A 19,565-nucleotide genomic window follows, 5' to 3' on the forward strand; every position below is an offset into this window, starting at 1 on the left:
GAATGGTTGACTGCAATATTGGAGTGAGCTGAACCAGTAGCATCTCAAACCACTAGAATACAAAGCTTCAAGTCCAAGACAATTTCACCAAGGAAGCAGAAGTAGCCTAGAGGTTTCAGGCAGCCAGTACGGGGAAGTTCCCACCCAGTGGTGCCATTTCTCCATTTCTGCACCTTAAGACTACCGCCATCCAAGGTCTACCCCAAATTTGTCCCAGTGCTTATTTACAGCTTTAACATCAGCCTGAGAACGCCTTGGGCTTTCCCTATGGCTTATGGCTGGCTGCCAAGGGTCTCCCAGCCACCTCCTCTCCTATATAAGCAGCATTTCAATCTGCCCCACCTCATGGCCCCCATAGAAGGCAATTTCCTCTGAGTTGGCCACCACTCGAGAGTGCATGTAGCGCAGTTCACCCTTCCGCCTTGCCTCCTCTGCCACCAGCTCTCCAAACTTGGGAGAGAAGGCTCGAAGCACGTTGGCTGTTAAGAACACCACCAGGCCAGCGATGGCTGAGGGCCAGGCTGTGCCAGCTCCTCTGGAGCGGGCAGCTCGAAGTAGAGTGTAGGAGGTCACCGCCACGTCCAGTAGTGGCTTGGTCAAGTTGGAATAGAGGTGGGCTATAGAGGCAGCAAAGGCTACCACATCCTCTGTCAGAGACTGGTCAGGGTTTCGAAGCCGTCCATCCATGTTGCTTACTCGGTAGTAAGTCTGCTGGGAGAAGTAGAGTCTATAGGCATGAGCAACTAGTCGACTTCGGAAAGACAGAGCCAGCTGGCCCTCTAGGTAGCGGATGGCACTGTTGATGAAGGTGGCAGGAAGGGCGATGAGGAGCCACTGCAGCAGCTGCCAGCTAAAGGCCTGTGGGTCCTTACGAACAATGCAGCGGGCCAGTCTGCCGTCCAGGCGGGCCACATACACAGACAGGAAAGTTCGGCTTACCAGGGCAGTAGAATGCAGGGCCAGCAACCCTGTTTCCCGGCATAAGACTCGGGGGAACAGCAGCCTCAGGAGCACCAGGAGCCGCTGCAGGAATACCCGGTTCATGCCAGCCTTGGCTGCTGTGGCCCCAGAGGCCTCTTGCGTGGGCTCTCCAGCTGGCACCTGAGGGCCCCTGGCAGGAGTCAGACACTGCCGAACTAGAGGGTAGATTTTGTGGACTCCATAGGCTGTGAGTGCCAGAACCACAGCTGTGCGCTTCAGCGTGGTCACCCTCGAGGACCGTGGAGTGGAAAGCACCGGCATGTCACCTGGACTGGTGGGCAGGCTGAGGTCTGGTACCACTTACTGCCCAAGGCTGCAGTTCGGGCAGATGCTGGAAGGGCTGTTGCTCTGATCCAGGGCTCGTTGTCTAGGCAACTGGATACCCTGAAGTGGTCCCTGAGACTTTAGGCCCCTGGGGTGGTGCTGGGGCCCCTGGATGTTGGCTTAGGATCCTCCAGGGTCGTGGCCTCTTCAGGCAGCCCAGGTGGAGGAAACAGGCTTCCCTCTCTAGATAAAAATTCCTTAGCCCCTGAGGTCAGCTTCGAGAGATCTTAAGCAAAGAGGCTGTCTCTTCCCCACCACCTCCTCTTACTGCTTCTCCTCCCACCGCCTTGTGACGCCCCTCCCTGGGGCAACAGGCGGGTTCGTCCGCTCGGCAGCCAGGCTGAAGCTACAGTGACTTTGCCAAGGCCCAGAATTCCCACCCACCTTCCCCCAGGGGAATGGGGCGGAGTTGGGGCAGGAGGAGGAGTTCGGGCAAGGGGCACCCCACCCGGTACTCGCCCAACGGCTGGGCCCCACCCCGTCTCTGACCACGGAGACAAGGGATGACCGCGTAGGCTAAAGAAGCGGCCCTAGCCTTCCCGCCAAGGCTCCTCCGAGCACCACCCTTGCGTGTCCAAAGAGTCAGAGACGCGAGCGGCAGCCAGCTGACACTTCCTCCGAAAACCCAGGCAATTGCCCGAGGTCTGGGGGCGGGGCGGGAAACGGCAGCGGGCGGAGCCTTTGGGGACTCACAAGAGCTTGTAGGCGGGGCCCGATGAGCGTTTCCGGTTTCCGGTTGCGGGCTAAGGGGCGGGCCGGAGCGGTGGTGAGAGTTTTAGTGGCGGTAGCGTGTACGCCTTGTCTGAAACTCGGTAAGCTGAGCCCGCGGGTGTGGCTGCCTCTCGGATCACCGAGGTTACCCCAGTCCCTTCATGAGGGCAGGAACTATGTGTCTCAGAAAGACTGGGGATTCTGTAAAATCTCTGGATCCGGGCTGACTTAGGAGTCTAGGGCAGGGTCCAGTAGAGGGATGTTGGGGTGGCAGGTGGAGCGGAGCTCGAGGGCGGGGGTCAGTGATGAAACCCAATCCGAGAGAGCTGCCCAGGTAGGCCCAGTACCTTGAAGGCCACCTGGCGCGATGGACTTGGGTGGCATTGTGGCGTACTAAGGCTGTTGGTCCGTCCCCTTTGGCTTCGGGCGAGAGTTTCTGGTTCTGGAACTTTCTCTGGGTAAGGCTTTGAGGTGTTCTGTAGAGACCTGCATTTGTTTTTGGCCTGGATTTCTGTCCTCTAGGAGTCGCTCTTGTGTGTGGGCATTTTGAGGGCACATTAATGCTTCACATTTCATGCATCCGCAGGAGCAGACGGAAGGCCTGTTTAGTTTCCGAAAAGCAGCTTCAGAGGGAGGCTCCTGGGTTATCTGACCCTTCCGGGTGTTGCCGTGGGAGGTTGGAATGGACCGCCTTGCTTGCGCTGGGGCCAAGGCAGTGGTGTTTGCAGAAGGTGCACATATGAACATTGCAGTCCCAGGCCCACTGAAGGAGCGACTGAAAGACTTGTAGCTCATCTATCAAAGGCTTCTGGTCTGGGAAGGGAGCCTGATGGGTGCCCTTGTTCATGTACTGTTCTTACGAGAAACTTTTTTTTTTTTTTTTTTGTTAAACAGGTCTAAGGAGTCCCTTGGACTCCCCCCTCCCCCGAAAGGAATCATCAACAAAGGTACATTGTCTTGGTAACACACACATGCTGGAGGGCCATAAGTAACTATCCCAGTCAAGGGAAGTTCGTTGCCTGGCTAGCATTGGAGGGGCTCTCGCAGGCCCAAGCATGGCAAACATGGCTCTGGCAGGTCTTTTCCCTCTCCCATTCCCTCTTCCTTGCTAAAAACTGTTAGATTACATTCCTAAAGTTAGCCACCAAGGTCTGTTCCCTTATTTGGCTACTACCTCTTCCTGAGGCTGATACCAGGATATAGCTATCAAAGTATTGAAGTTCAACAGTCAAAAGCCCCCTTTTGAAGTGCCATAATTATCATGTCTATTCAGAATTAACTCATCCTAACACGGGGTTTCCTTTTCCCTTTTACTGCCATTTACCTATGGGCCATGTCTGTCTCTCTATACAGAGGCAGTCTTTTGTCCCAGAGAGACAAATACCTCTACCCCTTCTCCCTAGATCTCCAACTCCTGTCCTTTGTCCCTCTGGGGCCAAATAAATCTATGTGCTGAGAACATGGTCTTGGGCTAACTTTGCAGTCCCTTTGAAGCATCATCGGCCAAGTATTCCTATTGAGTTTCAGCCAGGGCTGCACAAGCTCTGAAGCAGAGTGCCAGAGTCTGTTGTGAAGAGTAGCAGCCCCAGCCTCTCCAAGGTCCTTGAACTAGATGTCAGTGACTGCCCAGCTCATGTGGTTTCTCCTGTTCCCTCTGCTCTACCAGGAGACAAACGCCCATCTCTCTGTTGGAAACCTTTAAGTCACAGGATGAGTCTACAGTGGACTGCAGTTGCCACCTTCCTCTACGCAGAGGTCTTTGCTGTGTTGCTTCTCTGTATTCCCTTCATTTCCCCCAAAAGGTATGGCAAGTAGAGCAACAAGACAAGCATTATGGGGAAGGTGCCTGTCTAACCCTGAACCTTAGAGTTTCTGTGTGTAGAGTTGGTGGACCCTGAAATTGGGACTAAATGGAAACAAGTAAAATGACAGGAGGTTTGTTGGTTTGTTTCTTGCACACTGTTTTGCCTTGTTACTTCTTCAGTTCCTTTTCTGTGCACCCTGCCTTCTGCTCTTTGTAAAGGAAGATCTATCTTCAGTTTTGTGGCTGATGTTCTCTTGCCTACCCTTAGGCCTCAGGGCTGTGGGGATGGCTGTGTGGAAATCACAATACTTGCACCACAGGCCTTCATTGTTGATTTGGTGACTTTTGTCCTCCTAACTAGCTCTTACTGGCAATACTTAGTAGGCTCATGAACATTACTCAGCCTATGAAGGATGAAGCCATATTCTCTTTTAACAAACAAGATTTGCTAAAAGTGAATTAGTTACTAATTTTTAAATTATACTTAATACATCAACACATTATCCTTATTCAAATTAATATGTTATAAAATCACCACAGTTAATAATACCTAAGGAATATTCTTGCCAAAACTCATATTGGCATCCACCTTACAGGAAATATAGAGACCAAAACACTGGCAGGACTGTAGTCTTGGATGTTTTCTAGGACAACTAATTTTTTTGTTGTTGTTGTTTTTTCGAGACAGGGTTTCTCTGTGGTTTTGGAGCCTGTCCTGGAACTAGCTCTTGTAGACCAGGCTGGTCTCAAACTCACAGAGATCCACCTGCCTCTGCTTCCCGAGTGCTGGGATTAAAGGCGTGTGCCACCATCGCCCAGCTTAGGACAACTAATTTGGTTCCACCACTCAGGAGGTGAAGGCAGGATCAGGAGTTCAAGGTCTATTTTGGCTACTTACCAAATTTGAGGCTAGCCATGAGACCCTTCTATCTGAAAATGATAAGGACTGGGGAGATAGCTTGTCAATAAAGTGCTTACTGCACAAATATAAGGATCTGAGTTTGATCCCCATCACCTATGTAAAAGCTGGACCAGGTGACGCATTCCTGTAATATAGTTCTTTAGAGGCAAAAACCAGGAGGATCCTAATCAGTCTAGCTGAATCAGTAAGCTCTGGGTTCAGTGAGACATTTGCAAAAAAGAAAATAAAGTAGAGAATGATTAGAGAAGATACATACATACCTAAGGCCCCTCCAGAACACACGTGTATCCACATATAGATACAAACACATAGAAAAAAGTGAAAAAAGGAGAAGGAAGGAGGAACTGATTAAGACCAACTTAAAACACTAAATGCAAATTCAGAACCATGCCATGTCATGTTTCTAGCAAACTAACTGTTCATTTTTAAATCTGCATTTGATGACAAGGGTGGTTTGCTGACAGGGTCTCAGTATGTAGGCTTGGGACTTGCAGTGTAGATCAGGCCGGCCTCAAACTCACAGAGATCTACCTGCCTCTGCCTCCCAAGTGCTGGGATTAAAGGTGTGTGCCACCATGATCAGCCTGACTTGCTAATTTTTTTAGTACTATGGAACTCCTTCTGAAGGCTTTTTAGAGCCATGTCTTGAGTGTTTGTTCATAGAAATGATGGAGTGTTTGGATTCCTTTTTATAACCTAGAGTGGTAGGTGTCTACACAAAAAAAGATTGTCACATATTAGAAAGACAGAAGGAACTAGGCATAGTGGCACACTTCTTTAATTCCAGCATAGGAAGTCAGAGGCAGGTGGATCTCTGAGTTCAAAGACAGTCTGGTCTACCTAGTAAGTTCTCTGACAGCCAGGGACCTATTTAGTAAGACCCTGCCACAGGGAACAAAAAAATGAAAAGAAAGACAAAAGGAATAACTATGTTTGTGGCAAATACTCAACTGCTACAAGGGAAAGTACAATAAAAACTAAGTTTCCCTTACTAAAGACTGCCAGTATTTTTTTTTTTTTTTTTTTTTTTTTTTTTTGTTTTTCGAGACAGGGTTTCTCTGTGGCTTTGGAGCCTGTCCTGGAACTAGCTCTGTAGACCAGGCTGGTCTCGAACTCACAGAGATCCGCCTGCCTCTGCCTCCCGAGTGCTGGGATTAAAGGCGTGCGCCACCAACGCCCGGCTCTTTTTTTTTGGTTTTTTCGAGACAGGGTTTCTCTGTGGTTTTGGAGCCTGTCCTGGAACTAGCTCTGTAGACCAGGCTGGTCTCGAACTCACAGAGATCCGCCTGCCTCTGCCTCCCGAGTGCTGGGATTAAAGGCGTGTGCCACCATCGCCCGGCTGAGACTGATTTTTGTACAGGTCCCTTGGCCATTGGAGAAGAGCACCAAGCTGTCTTTACATTTTACTCAGGGTTTGTATTGTGAAGGTGCATCTTCTTTAGTGTCTGTCTTCATCTCTTTCACAGATGGCAGAAGATTTTCAAATCCCGGCTGGTCGAGCTGGTAGTGACCTATGGCAACACCTTCTTTGTGGTTCTCATCGTCATCCTTGTGCTGTTGGTCATTGGTGAGTGAGCTGCAGCAGAGGTTGCTCCATGACCAGGTCCTGTGTCATGGCTTCTAAAGCCCTGTGTCATCTTGGATGGATAGAAAACAAGTTTTACCTTCTCAGAGACAAACTAATCATTTATCTGCAAAGGAGGTGCTATTAGCAAGGCCTTCATTTCAAGAGGTTCCCATAGCAGTCCATGTGGGCTTACATTTAGTGGCTTTTATATACTCTTATGACCACCTGTATTTCCAGGGTACCCTAGTTATTTTAGAACTGATGCAGAGAGAACTAACTGGCCTGTGACATTGGTCCAGATAGTGTTGCTTTTCAGTCATGGAGACAGCAGTGTGGTCTTCTCCGTTGAAGCCTGACATCATCTTTTAAAAATTATTTTGTCTTTTAGTTTTTGTTTATTTATCACTGTTACTATTTTTTGTTGTTTAAGATAGAGTCCCTCCACCCAGGCAGAGGCAGGTGAATCTCAATGAGTTCAAGGCTAGCCTGGTCTACAGAGTGAGTTCCAGGACAGCCAGAGATACACAGAGAAACCTTGTCTCGAACACCACCCCCTTCCAAGACAGTTTATCTATGTGGCCTGGACTGTCTTGGCTCTGTAGACCAGGTTGGCCTCAAAATCAGAGATCTGTCTGCCTATGCCCTCTGAGTGCTGAGATTAAAGAGATGTGTGCCTGGCTGCTGTTTGTTTGTTGTTTTCTCATCTTAAAAAGAGACGTGACGGGGTTGGAGAGATGGCTCAGCAGTTAAAAGCAATGGCTGCTCTTCCAGAGGACCTGGGTTCAGTTCCCAAAAACCACATGGCAGCTCACAACTGTCTGTAACTCTAGTTTCAGAGGATCTGACACCCTCACACAGACATACATGGAGGCAAAAGACCAATACAAATAAAAAAGCAAATCTCTGAAAAAAAGAAAAAAAGGTATGAGTTGGTTTTTGTTTCTTTTATTTGAGATAGGGTCTTACCCTGTAATCTAGGCTGGCATTAAACATCTGGCTTAGTCTCTCAAGTGCTGGAGTTACATGTATATACCAGCATGGCTGGTGAAGCAGGGCTTCCAAGTACAAGACCAGAGCAATTAAACAGCCTAGCTGGAAATGGGGTTCTGTTTTCTCCTATAGTGTGAGGTAGAAAACTAAGTGACAGCATGTCTTAGAGATAGAGCTGAGACCTCTCTGTATATGCATAGGTATAAAGTCTTTCCAGGTAATACAGTTGTATAGTATTGTAAACTTCAGCATTAGCATGCATTATCCACAAGACTTTGAAAGATAAATGGATCAGAGGGCAGGCTTAGGTCTGTGGCCATGATAGGTGGTATCAAGATGGAAGTGGAGACAAGCAAGGTGGTGCGTGCCTTTAATCCTAGCACCCAAGAGGTAGGTGTAGGTGAATTTCTGTTTGAGGCCAGTCTGGTCTTACATAGAAAGTTCTAGGATAGCCAGGGCTACATAGAAAGACCCTTATCTCAAAAAACCAAAAAGATGGAAGATGAACATTTTACAGTGAGGTGGTAGTGAGCCCATTTGGAGACAGGGAGCCAATTAAGCTGTTGTTTGACTGTTGATTTGCTATAGTGAGCTATCAGTATGTTCCCTTGCTTGAACTCGATTCTCTTTACTCTGCTGTGAAACATCAAGTCCTGTTTCAGAGATGTGATGCCCACATAGACATGGAATATTTTCCTCAAGTTCCAGCAAAAATGCTGCAGGGTAGAGTTTGAGTTAGTGTTATGCACAACTCCATCCACTAACTGCAGCATTGGGCATTTTCCCTTAATGTTTAGGGTTTGATGGCATTTGTTCAGGCGGGACTTCCTGTGAACAGGCCAAATATGCCTATAGATTCCCAGGCACAGCTATTGAAATGCTTTTAGCAAGACTCTAAGGTGGCTTTTTCCACCTAGGGTCTGAGCAGTTTCTGGGATAGGAGCCAATAGGGAGTATGCAGGTCTTGCTTAGAGTTGAACTTCATGAAATGCCAAGCAGTAATAGTATAGTAGTACTTTTTCATCATGACTGCCAGCCCACAAATAGTGAGACTTATTTATTATTAATTTTGGTTTTATCTTAGGCTTGTCTCTAACTAGTTCTTACAGTGTAAATTAACCCTGTTTTTAAATCTCTGTTCTTTTATGTGATTCGTTAACTCATCTCCATACTGCCCACCCTGCTTGCTTTGCATCTGGCTGGCTCCTCTTTTCTTCCCAGAGTTCTCTCTCTGCCTGGAAGTCCCTTCTATAATCTTCTTCTAGCTATTGGCCGTTCAGCTTTTTATTACACCATTCACTGCAATACATCTTCACACAGTATACAAATATCCCACAATATTTCCCTCTTTTTGTCTAAATAAAAAGGAAGGATTTTAACTCTAACATAGTAAAATTATAAGAACAATTGTTATGTAAGAATTAGATTCACAAACCCTGTCTCGAAAAAACAAAACAAACAAACAAAAAAAAAAGAATTAGATTCACAGTGTGCAGTCCATTTGTATTTGGCAGATACAGAGAAAATATCTATTCTATCTTAGTGAGTCCAAAGTTTTGTACCTAAGCCACTTTCTTTCATAACTTATTACCATCCTAAAAATATCTTTGTAGATCTTAAAACATTTTCTTGATAAACAACTTAAGCTTTTATATCTTCCAACCTTATAAACTTGACATCTTTTTTGTTTTGTTTTGTTTTATCTAGACAGGGTTTCCCAGTAGATAAGGAGCTACAGATTCGCCTTTAACTCAGAATCTATGTGCTGTCCTGATGCTCATCGTTTCTCCTCTATCCTGTTTTGTATGTCTGACTCATTCTTTGTCTGTCTGGCGGCTCTTCTGACTCTACCCTTCCTCCTCCTATCAATCTCAGTTTGGCTTTCCCCACCTAACTTTATCCTCTTTGGCTATGATCTCTTTAGCTTGTTTACTAAACCAGTCAGCGATATATATGCTGTGGGATACTGGGCAGTCGGAATAGAAAAGCTCTACTTCCATTTACAGATATATACACAGTGCACAAAAGGATTCCACATCATTTCCCCCTTTTGCCTAGTTAAACAGGAAGATTTTTCTTTCTTTTTTTTTTTTTTTTTTTTCTTTTTTGGTTTTCTTATTTTTTCTTTTCTTCTTTTTTTTATTTTTTTATTTTATTTTATTTTATTTTTTTGGTTTTTCGAGACAGGGTTTCTCTGTAGCTTTGGAGCCTGTCCTGGAACTCCCTTTGTAGACCAGGCTGGCCTCGAACTCACAGAGATCCGCCTGCCTCTGCCTCCTGAGTGCTGGGATTAAAGGCGTGCACCACCACCGCCTAGCTCTTTTTTGGTTTTCGAGACATGGTTTCTGTGTAACAGCCCTGACTGTCCTGGAACTCACTTTGTAGACTAGGCTGGCCTCGAATTCAGTGAGATCCATCTGCCTCTAACTCTCACGTGATGAGATTAAAGGCATGTGCCACCACCACTCAACCAAAAAGGAAGATTTTAACTTTAACATGGTAAAATTATATAAAACAGAAACAGTTATCAAGTAAGATTATAGTTATAATATCCCGTCTATTTGTATTTGGCAACATTAGAGAACTCTATTATCTATCTTATCTTGGTGTGTCTGAAGTTTTATGCCTAATTTGCTTTCTATCATAACTAAGGAAAACTATAAGTTTAGCTATATAGTCTTCAACTCCATCAAAGACCCGCAAGAGTGAAAATGCTACCCAATGTCAGACATCAGGCTGTCTGGACAGTAACCCAGAGGTCCTCTGTAATGTTGGGGCATCCACTTCTGACCTACAGACCTAGCATAGCTGACAGACTTTCTGCGAAGCAGGGAATTCTGAAGGACTGCCCTACCTTGGCAAAGTTCACCAGTTGCCTTTCTTATATCCTGCTGGTCCAGTTTGGACAGTAACTGTCAGCAACTGAGGCAAGGGCGGTTTCTTTACCCACATGGCTAGCTTTTGCCATAAAGAAAACAAGCTGCATACAGTTTCTTTGATGCCCATCATCTTCTCTGACATAAATTGGTGCTTGCCAGAAGCATATGTGTCTCACTGTTATGAAAATTTTTAGGTTATTAGACATATTAAATTTCATATTATGTAGGCCTCTGAAGTATTTGAGACTAGCTATATCTGTGTATGACCTTGGAAAGCATACCTAACATGACTATAAGTTTGACTATTGTAGATGACTACTGATCTGTATTTCTTAATTATACATTGCAATTTTAAATGAGCTGCATAAGCAAAATACTTTAACAAGAGTAGAAATATATATAGAGTATAGCAAAATTAACTTTAAATTTGTATCAGTGAACCAAACTCCATCCCAAGGTAAAATATTTTGAGATTAATAGTTGTTTTTTGGATTAAAGCAGATTCAATAATTACCTTTTTATCCTATCATTTCTATATCTCTCCCTTTTCTTTTTAGAATGAGATCCCTGAATCTAATCTCATTTGTTCAGCTTTTTAAATGACGATTACCAATAACAGCTTGTAACCAATCCTTCTTAAATGATAATAAGTATCCATAATCCATTTTTTGGAAATGTGGTCATAGCTCTTTAGACTACTTCTGTTGATTAGGGGTGCTGATAATCTTTGGGGGACCCTGAAAAAATTTAGGATTACGGACAAGTCCTGATTGGAGTATTCTGTGAGGCTGGATCATCTCAGCCAGCAGCCTTGAAGCTGGATGAAGAGCTCCAAGGAAACTGCAACAGAGTCATTTTGAGATGCTAGATCACCTGGGCCATTTGTTTTCATTGGTTTCTGGTCCCCTCATTCTGAAAATACATAAACTTTTAAAGGTAACATACATTTTCGCATAAATACAAGTACATTTTTGCATAAATATAAGTACACAAGTCAGCCAAAGATGATTTTTTTTTTGTTTTATGTTTGAGCAGGTAAAATAAACGTCATGTGTCTTGTAGTTCTTCTAGGTTTATTTCTTTGTAGCCAGAATTTTCAGGGAGTCTTCCTTGATCAAACTTGATCATCTTTAACTTTGAACAAATCTTTTATTTTCTATGGAAATTAAAGCAGAACCTCTTTCCAAAGTAATATGTCTTTTTGTAGCACAATTAATAAAAACCCAGATACAGAAATCGGGGCTCAACCTGAAGGTCAGAAAAGCAAAACAGTCAGCCACTGGCTCTTCTCTAGAGAGGGATGTATGATGGGAGGAGACAGCTCATAGACACAGTCTCATTCTGAGATTCCAGGAGTCAGGGTTGCCATTTTCTTTTTGTTTCATGTGGAAATAAAGGCATAACCTCCCCCTCAACACATTTCCTGACTGTAAGTGGAGACTGTTCTTTTGTTCCCAGCTGAATAGACCCAAATAATCACACAGAACTATATTAATTATAGCACTGTTTGTTCTATTAGTTCAGAATTTTTATTAACTAACTCTTACATCTTAAATTAACACATTTCTATTAGTCTATGTATTGCCATGTGGCTGTAGTGTTACCTCATTTACTACATGTCTTGTTTTCTCAGAGGCTAGCTTACAGCTTTCTGATGACTCTGCCTTCTTTCTCCCAGCATTCAGTTTAGTTTTCCCAACTAGATCTATTCTGTCCTGCCATAAGCCAAAGTAGCTTCTTATTAACCAATGGTAATAAAACATATTCACATCATACAGAGGGGAATCCCACATCACTTGACTTCCATTCTGAAGTTTAAAGACATCTTTAAAATGTATATGCTCGTATAATGCAACAGTTTTTTCCCACAATTCAACAGTAGCTGTCATTTTTTAATTCATTAGCATTTAAAACAATTCAGAGTCAACAAAGCGCCATACAGGATCTAGTCACCCTGTGTATTTCCCATCCTTATTTGGCTTATTTTTATATTACTTTACTTTATTATTTTTTGGTGCACACCTTTAATACCAGCAGAGAGGGGTGGATCTCTGTGAGTTTAAGGCCAGCCTGGTCTATAGAGAGAGTTCCAGGACAGACTCCATAGCTACTGAAAAATCATGTCTCAAGAAACCAAAAAAAAAAAAAAAATTATTTTCAAACTATTTATTTTTCTATGATTGTCTATACCCATTTTTTCTTCAGCATCTAAGCATATTTCTAAGCATACTGTATCTGTTAAGAGATTTTCCTTGTCTGGATCTTGTCTGGATCTGCAGTATTCTCTGATCTCGGGAGCCAAGGGTCAGTCAATCTACTGCATGGTTCTTTGCTGGCAGCTGGCTGAAGTCTACAGGCAGCAGCCAATCGTCATACCTCTGTATGCTGAGCCTCTGTACATTGACCAGGGGCCCATCTGAGAAACTGCAGGACTAGGAAGCCACGTCTGGCTCCTTGTGTAAAACTTTTCCATTCTCAGTCCTTATGTTTGAATATTTTAGCCTCCATGTTCGATGCCATGTATAGTAAGGACTTTCATTAGAACCATCAGCCTGCAAATAATGACATGGAGACTTACTTATTATCAATTATAAAAGCTTGGCTTTAACTTAGGCTTGTTCCTAACTAGGTCTTATAACTTAAAATTAATCCATATTGTTTTATCTATGTTCTTTTATGTGGCTCATTACCTCATCTCTGTACATCTTTATCCTGCTTCCTCCGTGTCTAGCTAGTGACTCTGCCTTTCTTCTTCCCAGAGTTCTCTCTCTTCCTGGAAGCCCCTTCTATAGCTATTGGATGTTCAGCTTTTTATTACACCAATCACAGCAACACACCATCTTGTTGTTGTCATGGGGTCCCCATCCCCCATCCCCTCTTCCCCAGCCTTGAATTTACAGAGTTTGTCTTCCTGTGCCTCCTGAATGGTGGCATTAATGGCATATACCACCACCTGGCATTTTTGTTTGTTTATTTGTGTTTTTCGAGACAGGGTTTCTCTGTAGCTTTGGAATGTGTCCTGGAACTAACTCTGTGAACCAGGCTGGCCTTGAACTCACAGAGATCCACCTGTTTCTGCCTCCTGAGTGCTGGGATTAAAGGCGTGTGCCATCACTGCCTGGCTTTTTTTTAAAAACTAAGTTTGTGTGTTTGCTTTTGAGTTTGGAATAGAGCCAAAAATTGTAGAGACAAGATAAAATGTTGGGATTATTCCATCAGTTTTGCTCTGTTCTCTAACTAGAGTCACAAAAGTTGTTGATTTCCTAGTACAACTCAGCGGGCCAGAGAGAACTATGTAGATCTACTAGTTGACACAAACTATTCTTTTTGTAGATCAGGAATCTGCAACTGTCTGCTTGGGAATTCTAGGAAAATATGACTTCTTACTTTAATGCTATGAAGCATAATCTAGGAGGTGTGGGGATGGCTCAATGGATAAAAGCACTTGCTGTGCAGATGTAAGGACTTGATTTCAAATTCCTAGAACCCACATAAAAGTCAGATGCTGAATGTAAGTGTCTACAGTCCCATAACTCTTATAGGGAGTTGGGAGGTAGGGTAGAAAAATCCCTGGTAGTTTGCAGGTCCTATCTCAAACAAGGTGGAAGACAAGGATTAACACCTGAGGTTATCCTCTTCCGTAGGTATTCTGAGAGATCTTGTATTTCTATTCATACACAAACAAACATGTGCACACTGTATACACAAAGATGATTTAAAAATTTAAAAAGCAGGGGCTGGAGAGATGGCTCAGCGGTTAAGAGCACTGACTGCTCTTCCAGAGGACCTGGGTTTGATTCCCAGCAACCACATGGTGGTTCACAACCACCTATAATGAGATCTGGTCATTCTTCTGGTCTACAGGTAGGATACTGTATAAATAAATAAATAAATAAATAAATAAATAAATAAATAAATAAATCTTTTAAAAAAATTTAAAAAGCAAAGCTTAGAAAAGTCTACATACCTTCTACAGATAGACATGCTTTTTGATAACAATATTATGGCAATAGTGAGCATAACCAGCTAGAGCCCTTCCTGATGTTGAGGGACCTAGATTAGATCTTTCTGAGATAGTTGGAAATAAAGAGATTACTTTTATGGATTGAGGCCTGAGAGGAAGTCCTGCTGCAGTCCTTGTTGATAGCATACAGTGTCTCCTATTCCCAGGTTCCTCTTGATTGTTTGCCAAGATAGTCTTTGGAATGATGGGATTCCTACGTACAAGTAACAATATAAAAATGGTTTTAGTTTTTTCTTTTTTTTAAGTTTTTTTCTTTTTTTTTAGTTTTTTTCTAATTATAAAAATAATGCATATTTTTTAAATGCAAAAGGTAAACACTTAATCCCTTGTAACACACTGCATAGATAACTGTCATGGATACTTTTTTATTTGTTGAAATATTTACAGCCCGGACTTGTACACTTTTCTTTGTACTTTTTTCCATTTACGTGTTGTACTTTAGACATCCCCCCCCCCCGCCTCTGTTGGTGTGCACGTGTATATGCATACAAAACACCATATACATACATAAATCTTTTTTCCTTTTTTATTGATTTTTATTGAGCTCTACATTTTTCTCTGCTCCCCTTCCTGCCTCTCCCCTCCCCCTTCAATCCTCTCCCAAGGTCCCCATACTCCCAATTTACTCGGGAAATCTTGTTTTTTCTACTTCCCATGTAGATCAGATCTGTGTAAGTCTCTCTTAGTGTCCTCATTGTTGTCTAAGTTCTCTGGGATTGTGGTTTTCTTTGCTTTGTGTTTAAAAACCACCTATGAGTGAGTACATGTGATAATTGTCTCTCTGTGTCTGGGTTACCTCACTCAAAATAATGTTTTCTAGCTCCATCCATTTTCCCGCAAAATTCAAGATGTCGTTATTTTTTTCTGCTATATAGTACTCCATTGTGTAATAGTACCACATTTTCTTTATCCATTCTTTGATTGAGGGGCATTTAGGTTGTTTCCAGGTTCTGGCTATGACAAACAAAGCTGCTGTGAACATGGTTGAGCACATGTCCTTGTGGCACGATTGTGCATCCTTTGGATATATACTCAAAAGTGGTATTACTGGGTCTTGAGGAAGGTTGTTTCCCAATTTTCTGAGAAATCGCCACACTGACATCCAAAGGGGTCATACCAGCTTGCATTCCCACCAGCAATGCAGAAGTGTTCCCTTTACTCCACAACCTCTCCAGCATAAGCTACCTTTGGTGTTTTTGATCTTGACCATTCTTACAGGTAGTAAGATGGAATCTCAAAGTTGTTTTGATTTGCATTTCTCTGATGACTAAGGATGTTGAACATTTCCTTAAGTGTCTTTCAGCCATTTTAGATTTAGACTTTGTTGAGAGTTCTCTGTTTAGGTCTGTACTCCATTTTTTTTTTTTTTTTGGATTATGTGATCTTTTGGTGTCCACTTTCTTGAGTTCTTTGTATATTTTGGAGATCAGACCTCTGTCTGATGTGGGGTTAGTGAAGATCTTTTCCCATTCTGTAGACTGTTGTTTAGTCTTGTTGACCGTGTCCTTTGCTTTACAGAAGCTTTTCAGTTCAGGAGGTCCCATTTATTAATTGTTTCAGTGTCTGTGCTGCTGGGGTTCTATTTAGGAAGTGGTTCCCTGTGCCAATGTGTACTTCCCAGTTTCTCTTCTATAAGGTTCAGTGTGGCTGTCTTTATATTGAGGTCTTTGATCCATTTGGACTTGGGTTTTGTGCGTGGTGATAGATATGGGTCTATTTTCATTTTTCTACATGTTGATATCAGTTATGCCAGCACCACTTGTTAAATATGCTTTCTTTTTTCCATTTGATATTTTTTGTTTCTTTATCAAAGATCAGATGTTTGAAGATGTGTGGATTGATATCCGGGACTTCTATTCGGTTCCATTAGTTTTCCTGTCTGTTCTTATGCCAATACCAGGCTGTTTTCAGTACTGAATTTAACCCATTTCTAGTAATCTGTGTATCGCTGTGTGGCTGTGGCTTACTGGGTAAAGTTCTTGTGTCTGTCTCTGGCAGGGCTACATGGCTTCTCTCTGACTCCACCTCCTTTTTCTCAGCATCCAATTTAATTTTCGCTGCCTACCTCTCTTCTGCTCTGCTCAGGCCCAAGCCAGTTTCTTTATTAACCAATGGTATTCACAGCATATAGAGGGGAATCCCACATCAGTGAACCTGAGGGTATGAATGTATTTTATTTTCTACCAGGTGTGTTATGGCAGTTTATGTTCCTACTGGCAGCATTTGAGAGTGCTTTATGGCACAGATTTAATGCAAAAAATACTATGAGAACAGGCATATTGTTGTAATGCAAGATGAGCTTGAAAGCCAAGTAGTCTCAAACTAGAAACTACAAAGTGAACAGTACCCAAACAATGATATCTTGCCTGTCTCACATGGAGGCGTGTTAAGAGGTGCCTTCATATAGTTGGGTTTTTTTGTTTTTAGGCATTTGTTTGATATACGGTCTCATCCTGTAGCCCTGGCCTCAGGGCTACAGGTCATCCTGTGACCTTCAGGCCTCAGTCTTTCTAATGCCGGGTTTATGGGTACATACCACCATACTCAGCTCTTCAGGTAGATTTTTATGTGTTGACTTCAAAAATGTCCCCACTTTGTTGGAGGAGTTGACCTCTTTTTTGGTGGTGGTGGTGGTGGGAGACAGTGTTTCCTTGTGTAGCCTTGGTTGTCCTGGAAGTCCCTACATAGACCAGGCTGGCTTCAAACTTCAAACTGGCTTCTTGTCTCTACCTCCCAAGTGCTGGGATTAAAGATGTATGCCACCAAACCCTGCTATTTTTTTTTTTTTTGTTTTGTTTTTTTTGAGACAGTGTTTCTCTGTAGCTTTGGAGCCTGTCCTGGAACTAGCTCTTGTAGACCAGGCTGGCCTCGAACTCACAGAGATCCGCCTGCCTCTGCCTCCCAAGTGCTGGGATTAAAGGCATGCACCACCACCCCCCAGTTAAAATTCTTTTTTGAGTTAAGTGGTGGAGGAGATTAGTAGATACACTAAGGTTCCATTTCTGCATTACAGACAAAAGATTCTGAGGACTTATATTATTAAACCAGAGCATTGTACATCAGTCAGTGGCGCTTGTGGGAGCAGAGGCTGTTCACTCATTCAACAGTTAGAGTTTTTGCTGTGTGCCCTGTGCTAAACTGTAGGGGATATAGAGGAGAAGGCTTTTTCTTTCTGTTTGTAGTTTATCTATTGTGAGGAAGATGGACAGGAAACACAGACTGAAGATAATTTCAGTGACAAATGTATGTTATAAAGACATTATAGGATTTTATGACCAATTGACTTTAAATTTGATAGCTGTGTTATTTACCCTACTAAAATGATTGTATTAAGAAACTTCTTTTTACAATTTTGCTGTTTGAATTTTTGATGGGCATGAATTCTTCTTTAAAAACCCTTTAATTACAGTTTATTGGTGGTTGGTGACACATGCATGTCACAGTGTCTATATGTAGGTCAGGACAACTAGCAAGAGTTGGTTCTGTCCTTTTGCCATATGGGTTCTAGGGATTGAACTCAAGTGGTCAGCCTTGATGGCAAGTACCTTTACCCACAGAGTCATCTCCTCAGCCCATGAAGTTTTTTAATTAAGTAAAGAATAATAATGCTTACTGTGGCCCATGCTTCCCGAATAGGTCTTGTGAGCTTTCTACCAACAGGACCTCTGACTTATCAGTTAAGTGATTGACAGTTCAACTTGAGAGAAAAATGACAAACTGAGGTTGGGAGTATCATGGGAAAGGGAATCTGTTTCCATTGCCAACAAAGCCTCAATCTTGAATAGCATCTTGGAGTATAGTACAAGTTTATGATCTATCTAGTTTACAGGCTTAGTTTATAGAAAGTTAAGAGAGGAAGGTCTAAGGTTGGGAACTTGATAAAACCTCCCACAAAAGGTGTGCATAGAATTAGTACTTGGATATGAACGAAAGGAGTCTTGCTACCTGTTTTTCTTTTTAAATGGCCATCTCTGCTCTATCATAGATGCTGCACGTGAGATCCGGAAATATGATGATGTGACAGAAAAGGTGAACCTCCAGAACAATCCAGGTGCCATGGAGCACTTCCACATGAAGCTTTTCCGTGCTCAGAGGAATCTCTATATTGCTGGCTTTTCCTTGCTGCTGTCCTTGTGAGTAGGGGCCAGGGGCTTGTGGGGGAAGCTGTGGCTAACCAAGAATATAGAGCTGTGTAGTTTGGCTTTCTCCTGTGACTTTAACTCCTCATTGTATATCCTGGACCCAAAGACCTTGTTTGAAAAACCACAGAATTGCTTCCTGACCTTCCAAGGCAGCATGGAGATTAGGAGTAGGGTGCAACAAATTCTAAAAGACCTTATTTTTTTTTTTTTTTGAGACAATATTACTATGTGTCACTGGCCATCCTGGAATCCTGGAACTCACTATGTAAACAAGGCTGTCCTTGAATTTATTAAGATCCACCTGCCTCTGCCTCCCAAGTGATGGGATTAAAGTTGTGTGCTACCATACCTACCTACATTTTGTGGTAGGTCAGATGTGTTATATCTTGTGCTCTGTTTGCTTGTAGACTGAAGTAAGCTGCAAAGCCTTTTCTCTACGAAAGGATCTTTGAAGCCCATCTAATAAGGGCCTAACTGATTTGGGGTATATGGGGTACTGAGTTGGGTAGGGTAGGCAGAAGTAATGTGAATGGGTTGTGATTCACCCTGTCCTCCGGGCCTTCCCTAGTGTAAATTTGTATCCAGATCATGTTGTTGTGATTATCTTTCTGGTCATATCTTATGAGACTGAAATGCTCGACCAAGGTTGCAAGGGTGGCTAATTGGGTAAGATTAGATGAGTAGAAAATGCTTATTAGCATCTGGAGCCCTGTTTTCTGCTTCTGGTTTTACCCTTGGGCTTTAATCTAATGGCCTAGCCGAGAAATAGACATGTTCAGGCTAAGGCATGTGAACAAGGTATTAAAAGGATATCAATACTAGGCTGGAATATAGCTCAGTAATAAAGGATTTACTTAATGATTTCCCAATAAGCCCTACTCTACCTCTTTGTATCATCACAATGGAGATTAAGCTAAACAGATGAATTTGGGGGCCATTCAGACAGTGCTACTTTGTGAGTGAGTGGATTCTTATGCTAGGTTCAAAGATAGTCATTCTCACCTGGCTTTAGGCCCAAAGACTCAAGATTTAGTGTTTAAGGAATTTTTATCATCTTAATCACTTGGCATGTTGTGCTTCAGTAGGCATTAGTATGACTACCTGTCCAGATTTTAACTTTCCAGAAAACAATCAGTTCAATGATCTTGGATTTTCTGGATCCAAGTTGAGGGTAAAATATGGAGGCAAGGCCGGGCGGTGGTGGCGCACGCCTTTAATCCC

General features: G+C 42.9%; 2 protein-coding genes across 4 annotated transcripts in view; one reads left to right on the forward strand and one right to left on the reverse strand.

Moving 5' to 3' along the window:
• The window catches only part of Abcd1 (ATP binding cassette subfamily D member 1), a 31,422-nt gene extending 29,659 nt beyond the window's left edge, over positions 1-1,763 (reverse strand). The window contains exon 1 of the mRNA XM_057759430.1: positions 343-1,763. Coding sequence (XP_057615413.1) covers positions 343-1,242 — 900 coding nt within the window. The 5' untranslated portion in view covers positions 1,243-1,763. The remainder of the gene's footprint in view (positions 1-342) is intronic.
• Positions 1,764-1,846: 83 nt separating this feature from the next.
• Bcap31 (B cell receptor associated protein 31) overlaps positions 1,847-19,565 on the forward strand; it is a 41,421-nt gene continuing 23,702 nt past the window's right edge. The window contains exons 1-5 of one of the 3 annotated variants that reach the window (XM_057759434.1): positions 1,847-1,934; positions 2,911-2,963; positions 3,683-3,818; positions 6,209-6,309; positions 18,188-18,335. In XM_057759434.1, the coding sequence (XP_057615417.1) occupies positions 3,727-3,818; positions 6,209-6,309; positions 18,188-18,335 (341 nt within the window). In that variant the 5' untranslated portion in view covers positions 1,847-1,934; positions 2,911-2,963; positions 3,683-3,726. Of the gene's footprint in view, positions 1,948-2,037; positions 2,118-2,910; positions 2,964-3,682; positions 3,819-6,208; positions 6,310-18,187; positions 18,336-19,565 lie in introns of those variants that run through there. The other 2 variants (XM_057759432.1, XM_057759433.1) reach the window with 2 other exon arrangements.

Source organism: Chionomys nivalis, chromosome X (assembly GCF_950005125.1).
Source record: "Chionomys nivalis chromosome X, mChiNiv1.1, whole genome shotgun sequence".
Classification (NCBI taxonomy): domain Eukaryota; kingdom Metazoa; phylum Chordata; class Mammalia; order Rodentia; family Cricetidae; genus Chionomys; species Chionomys nivalis.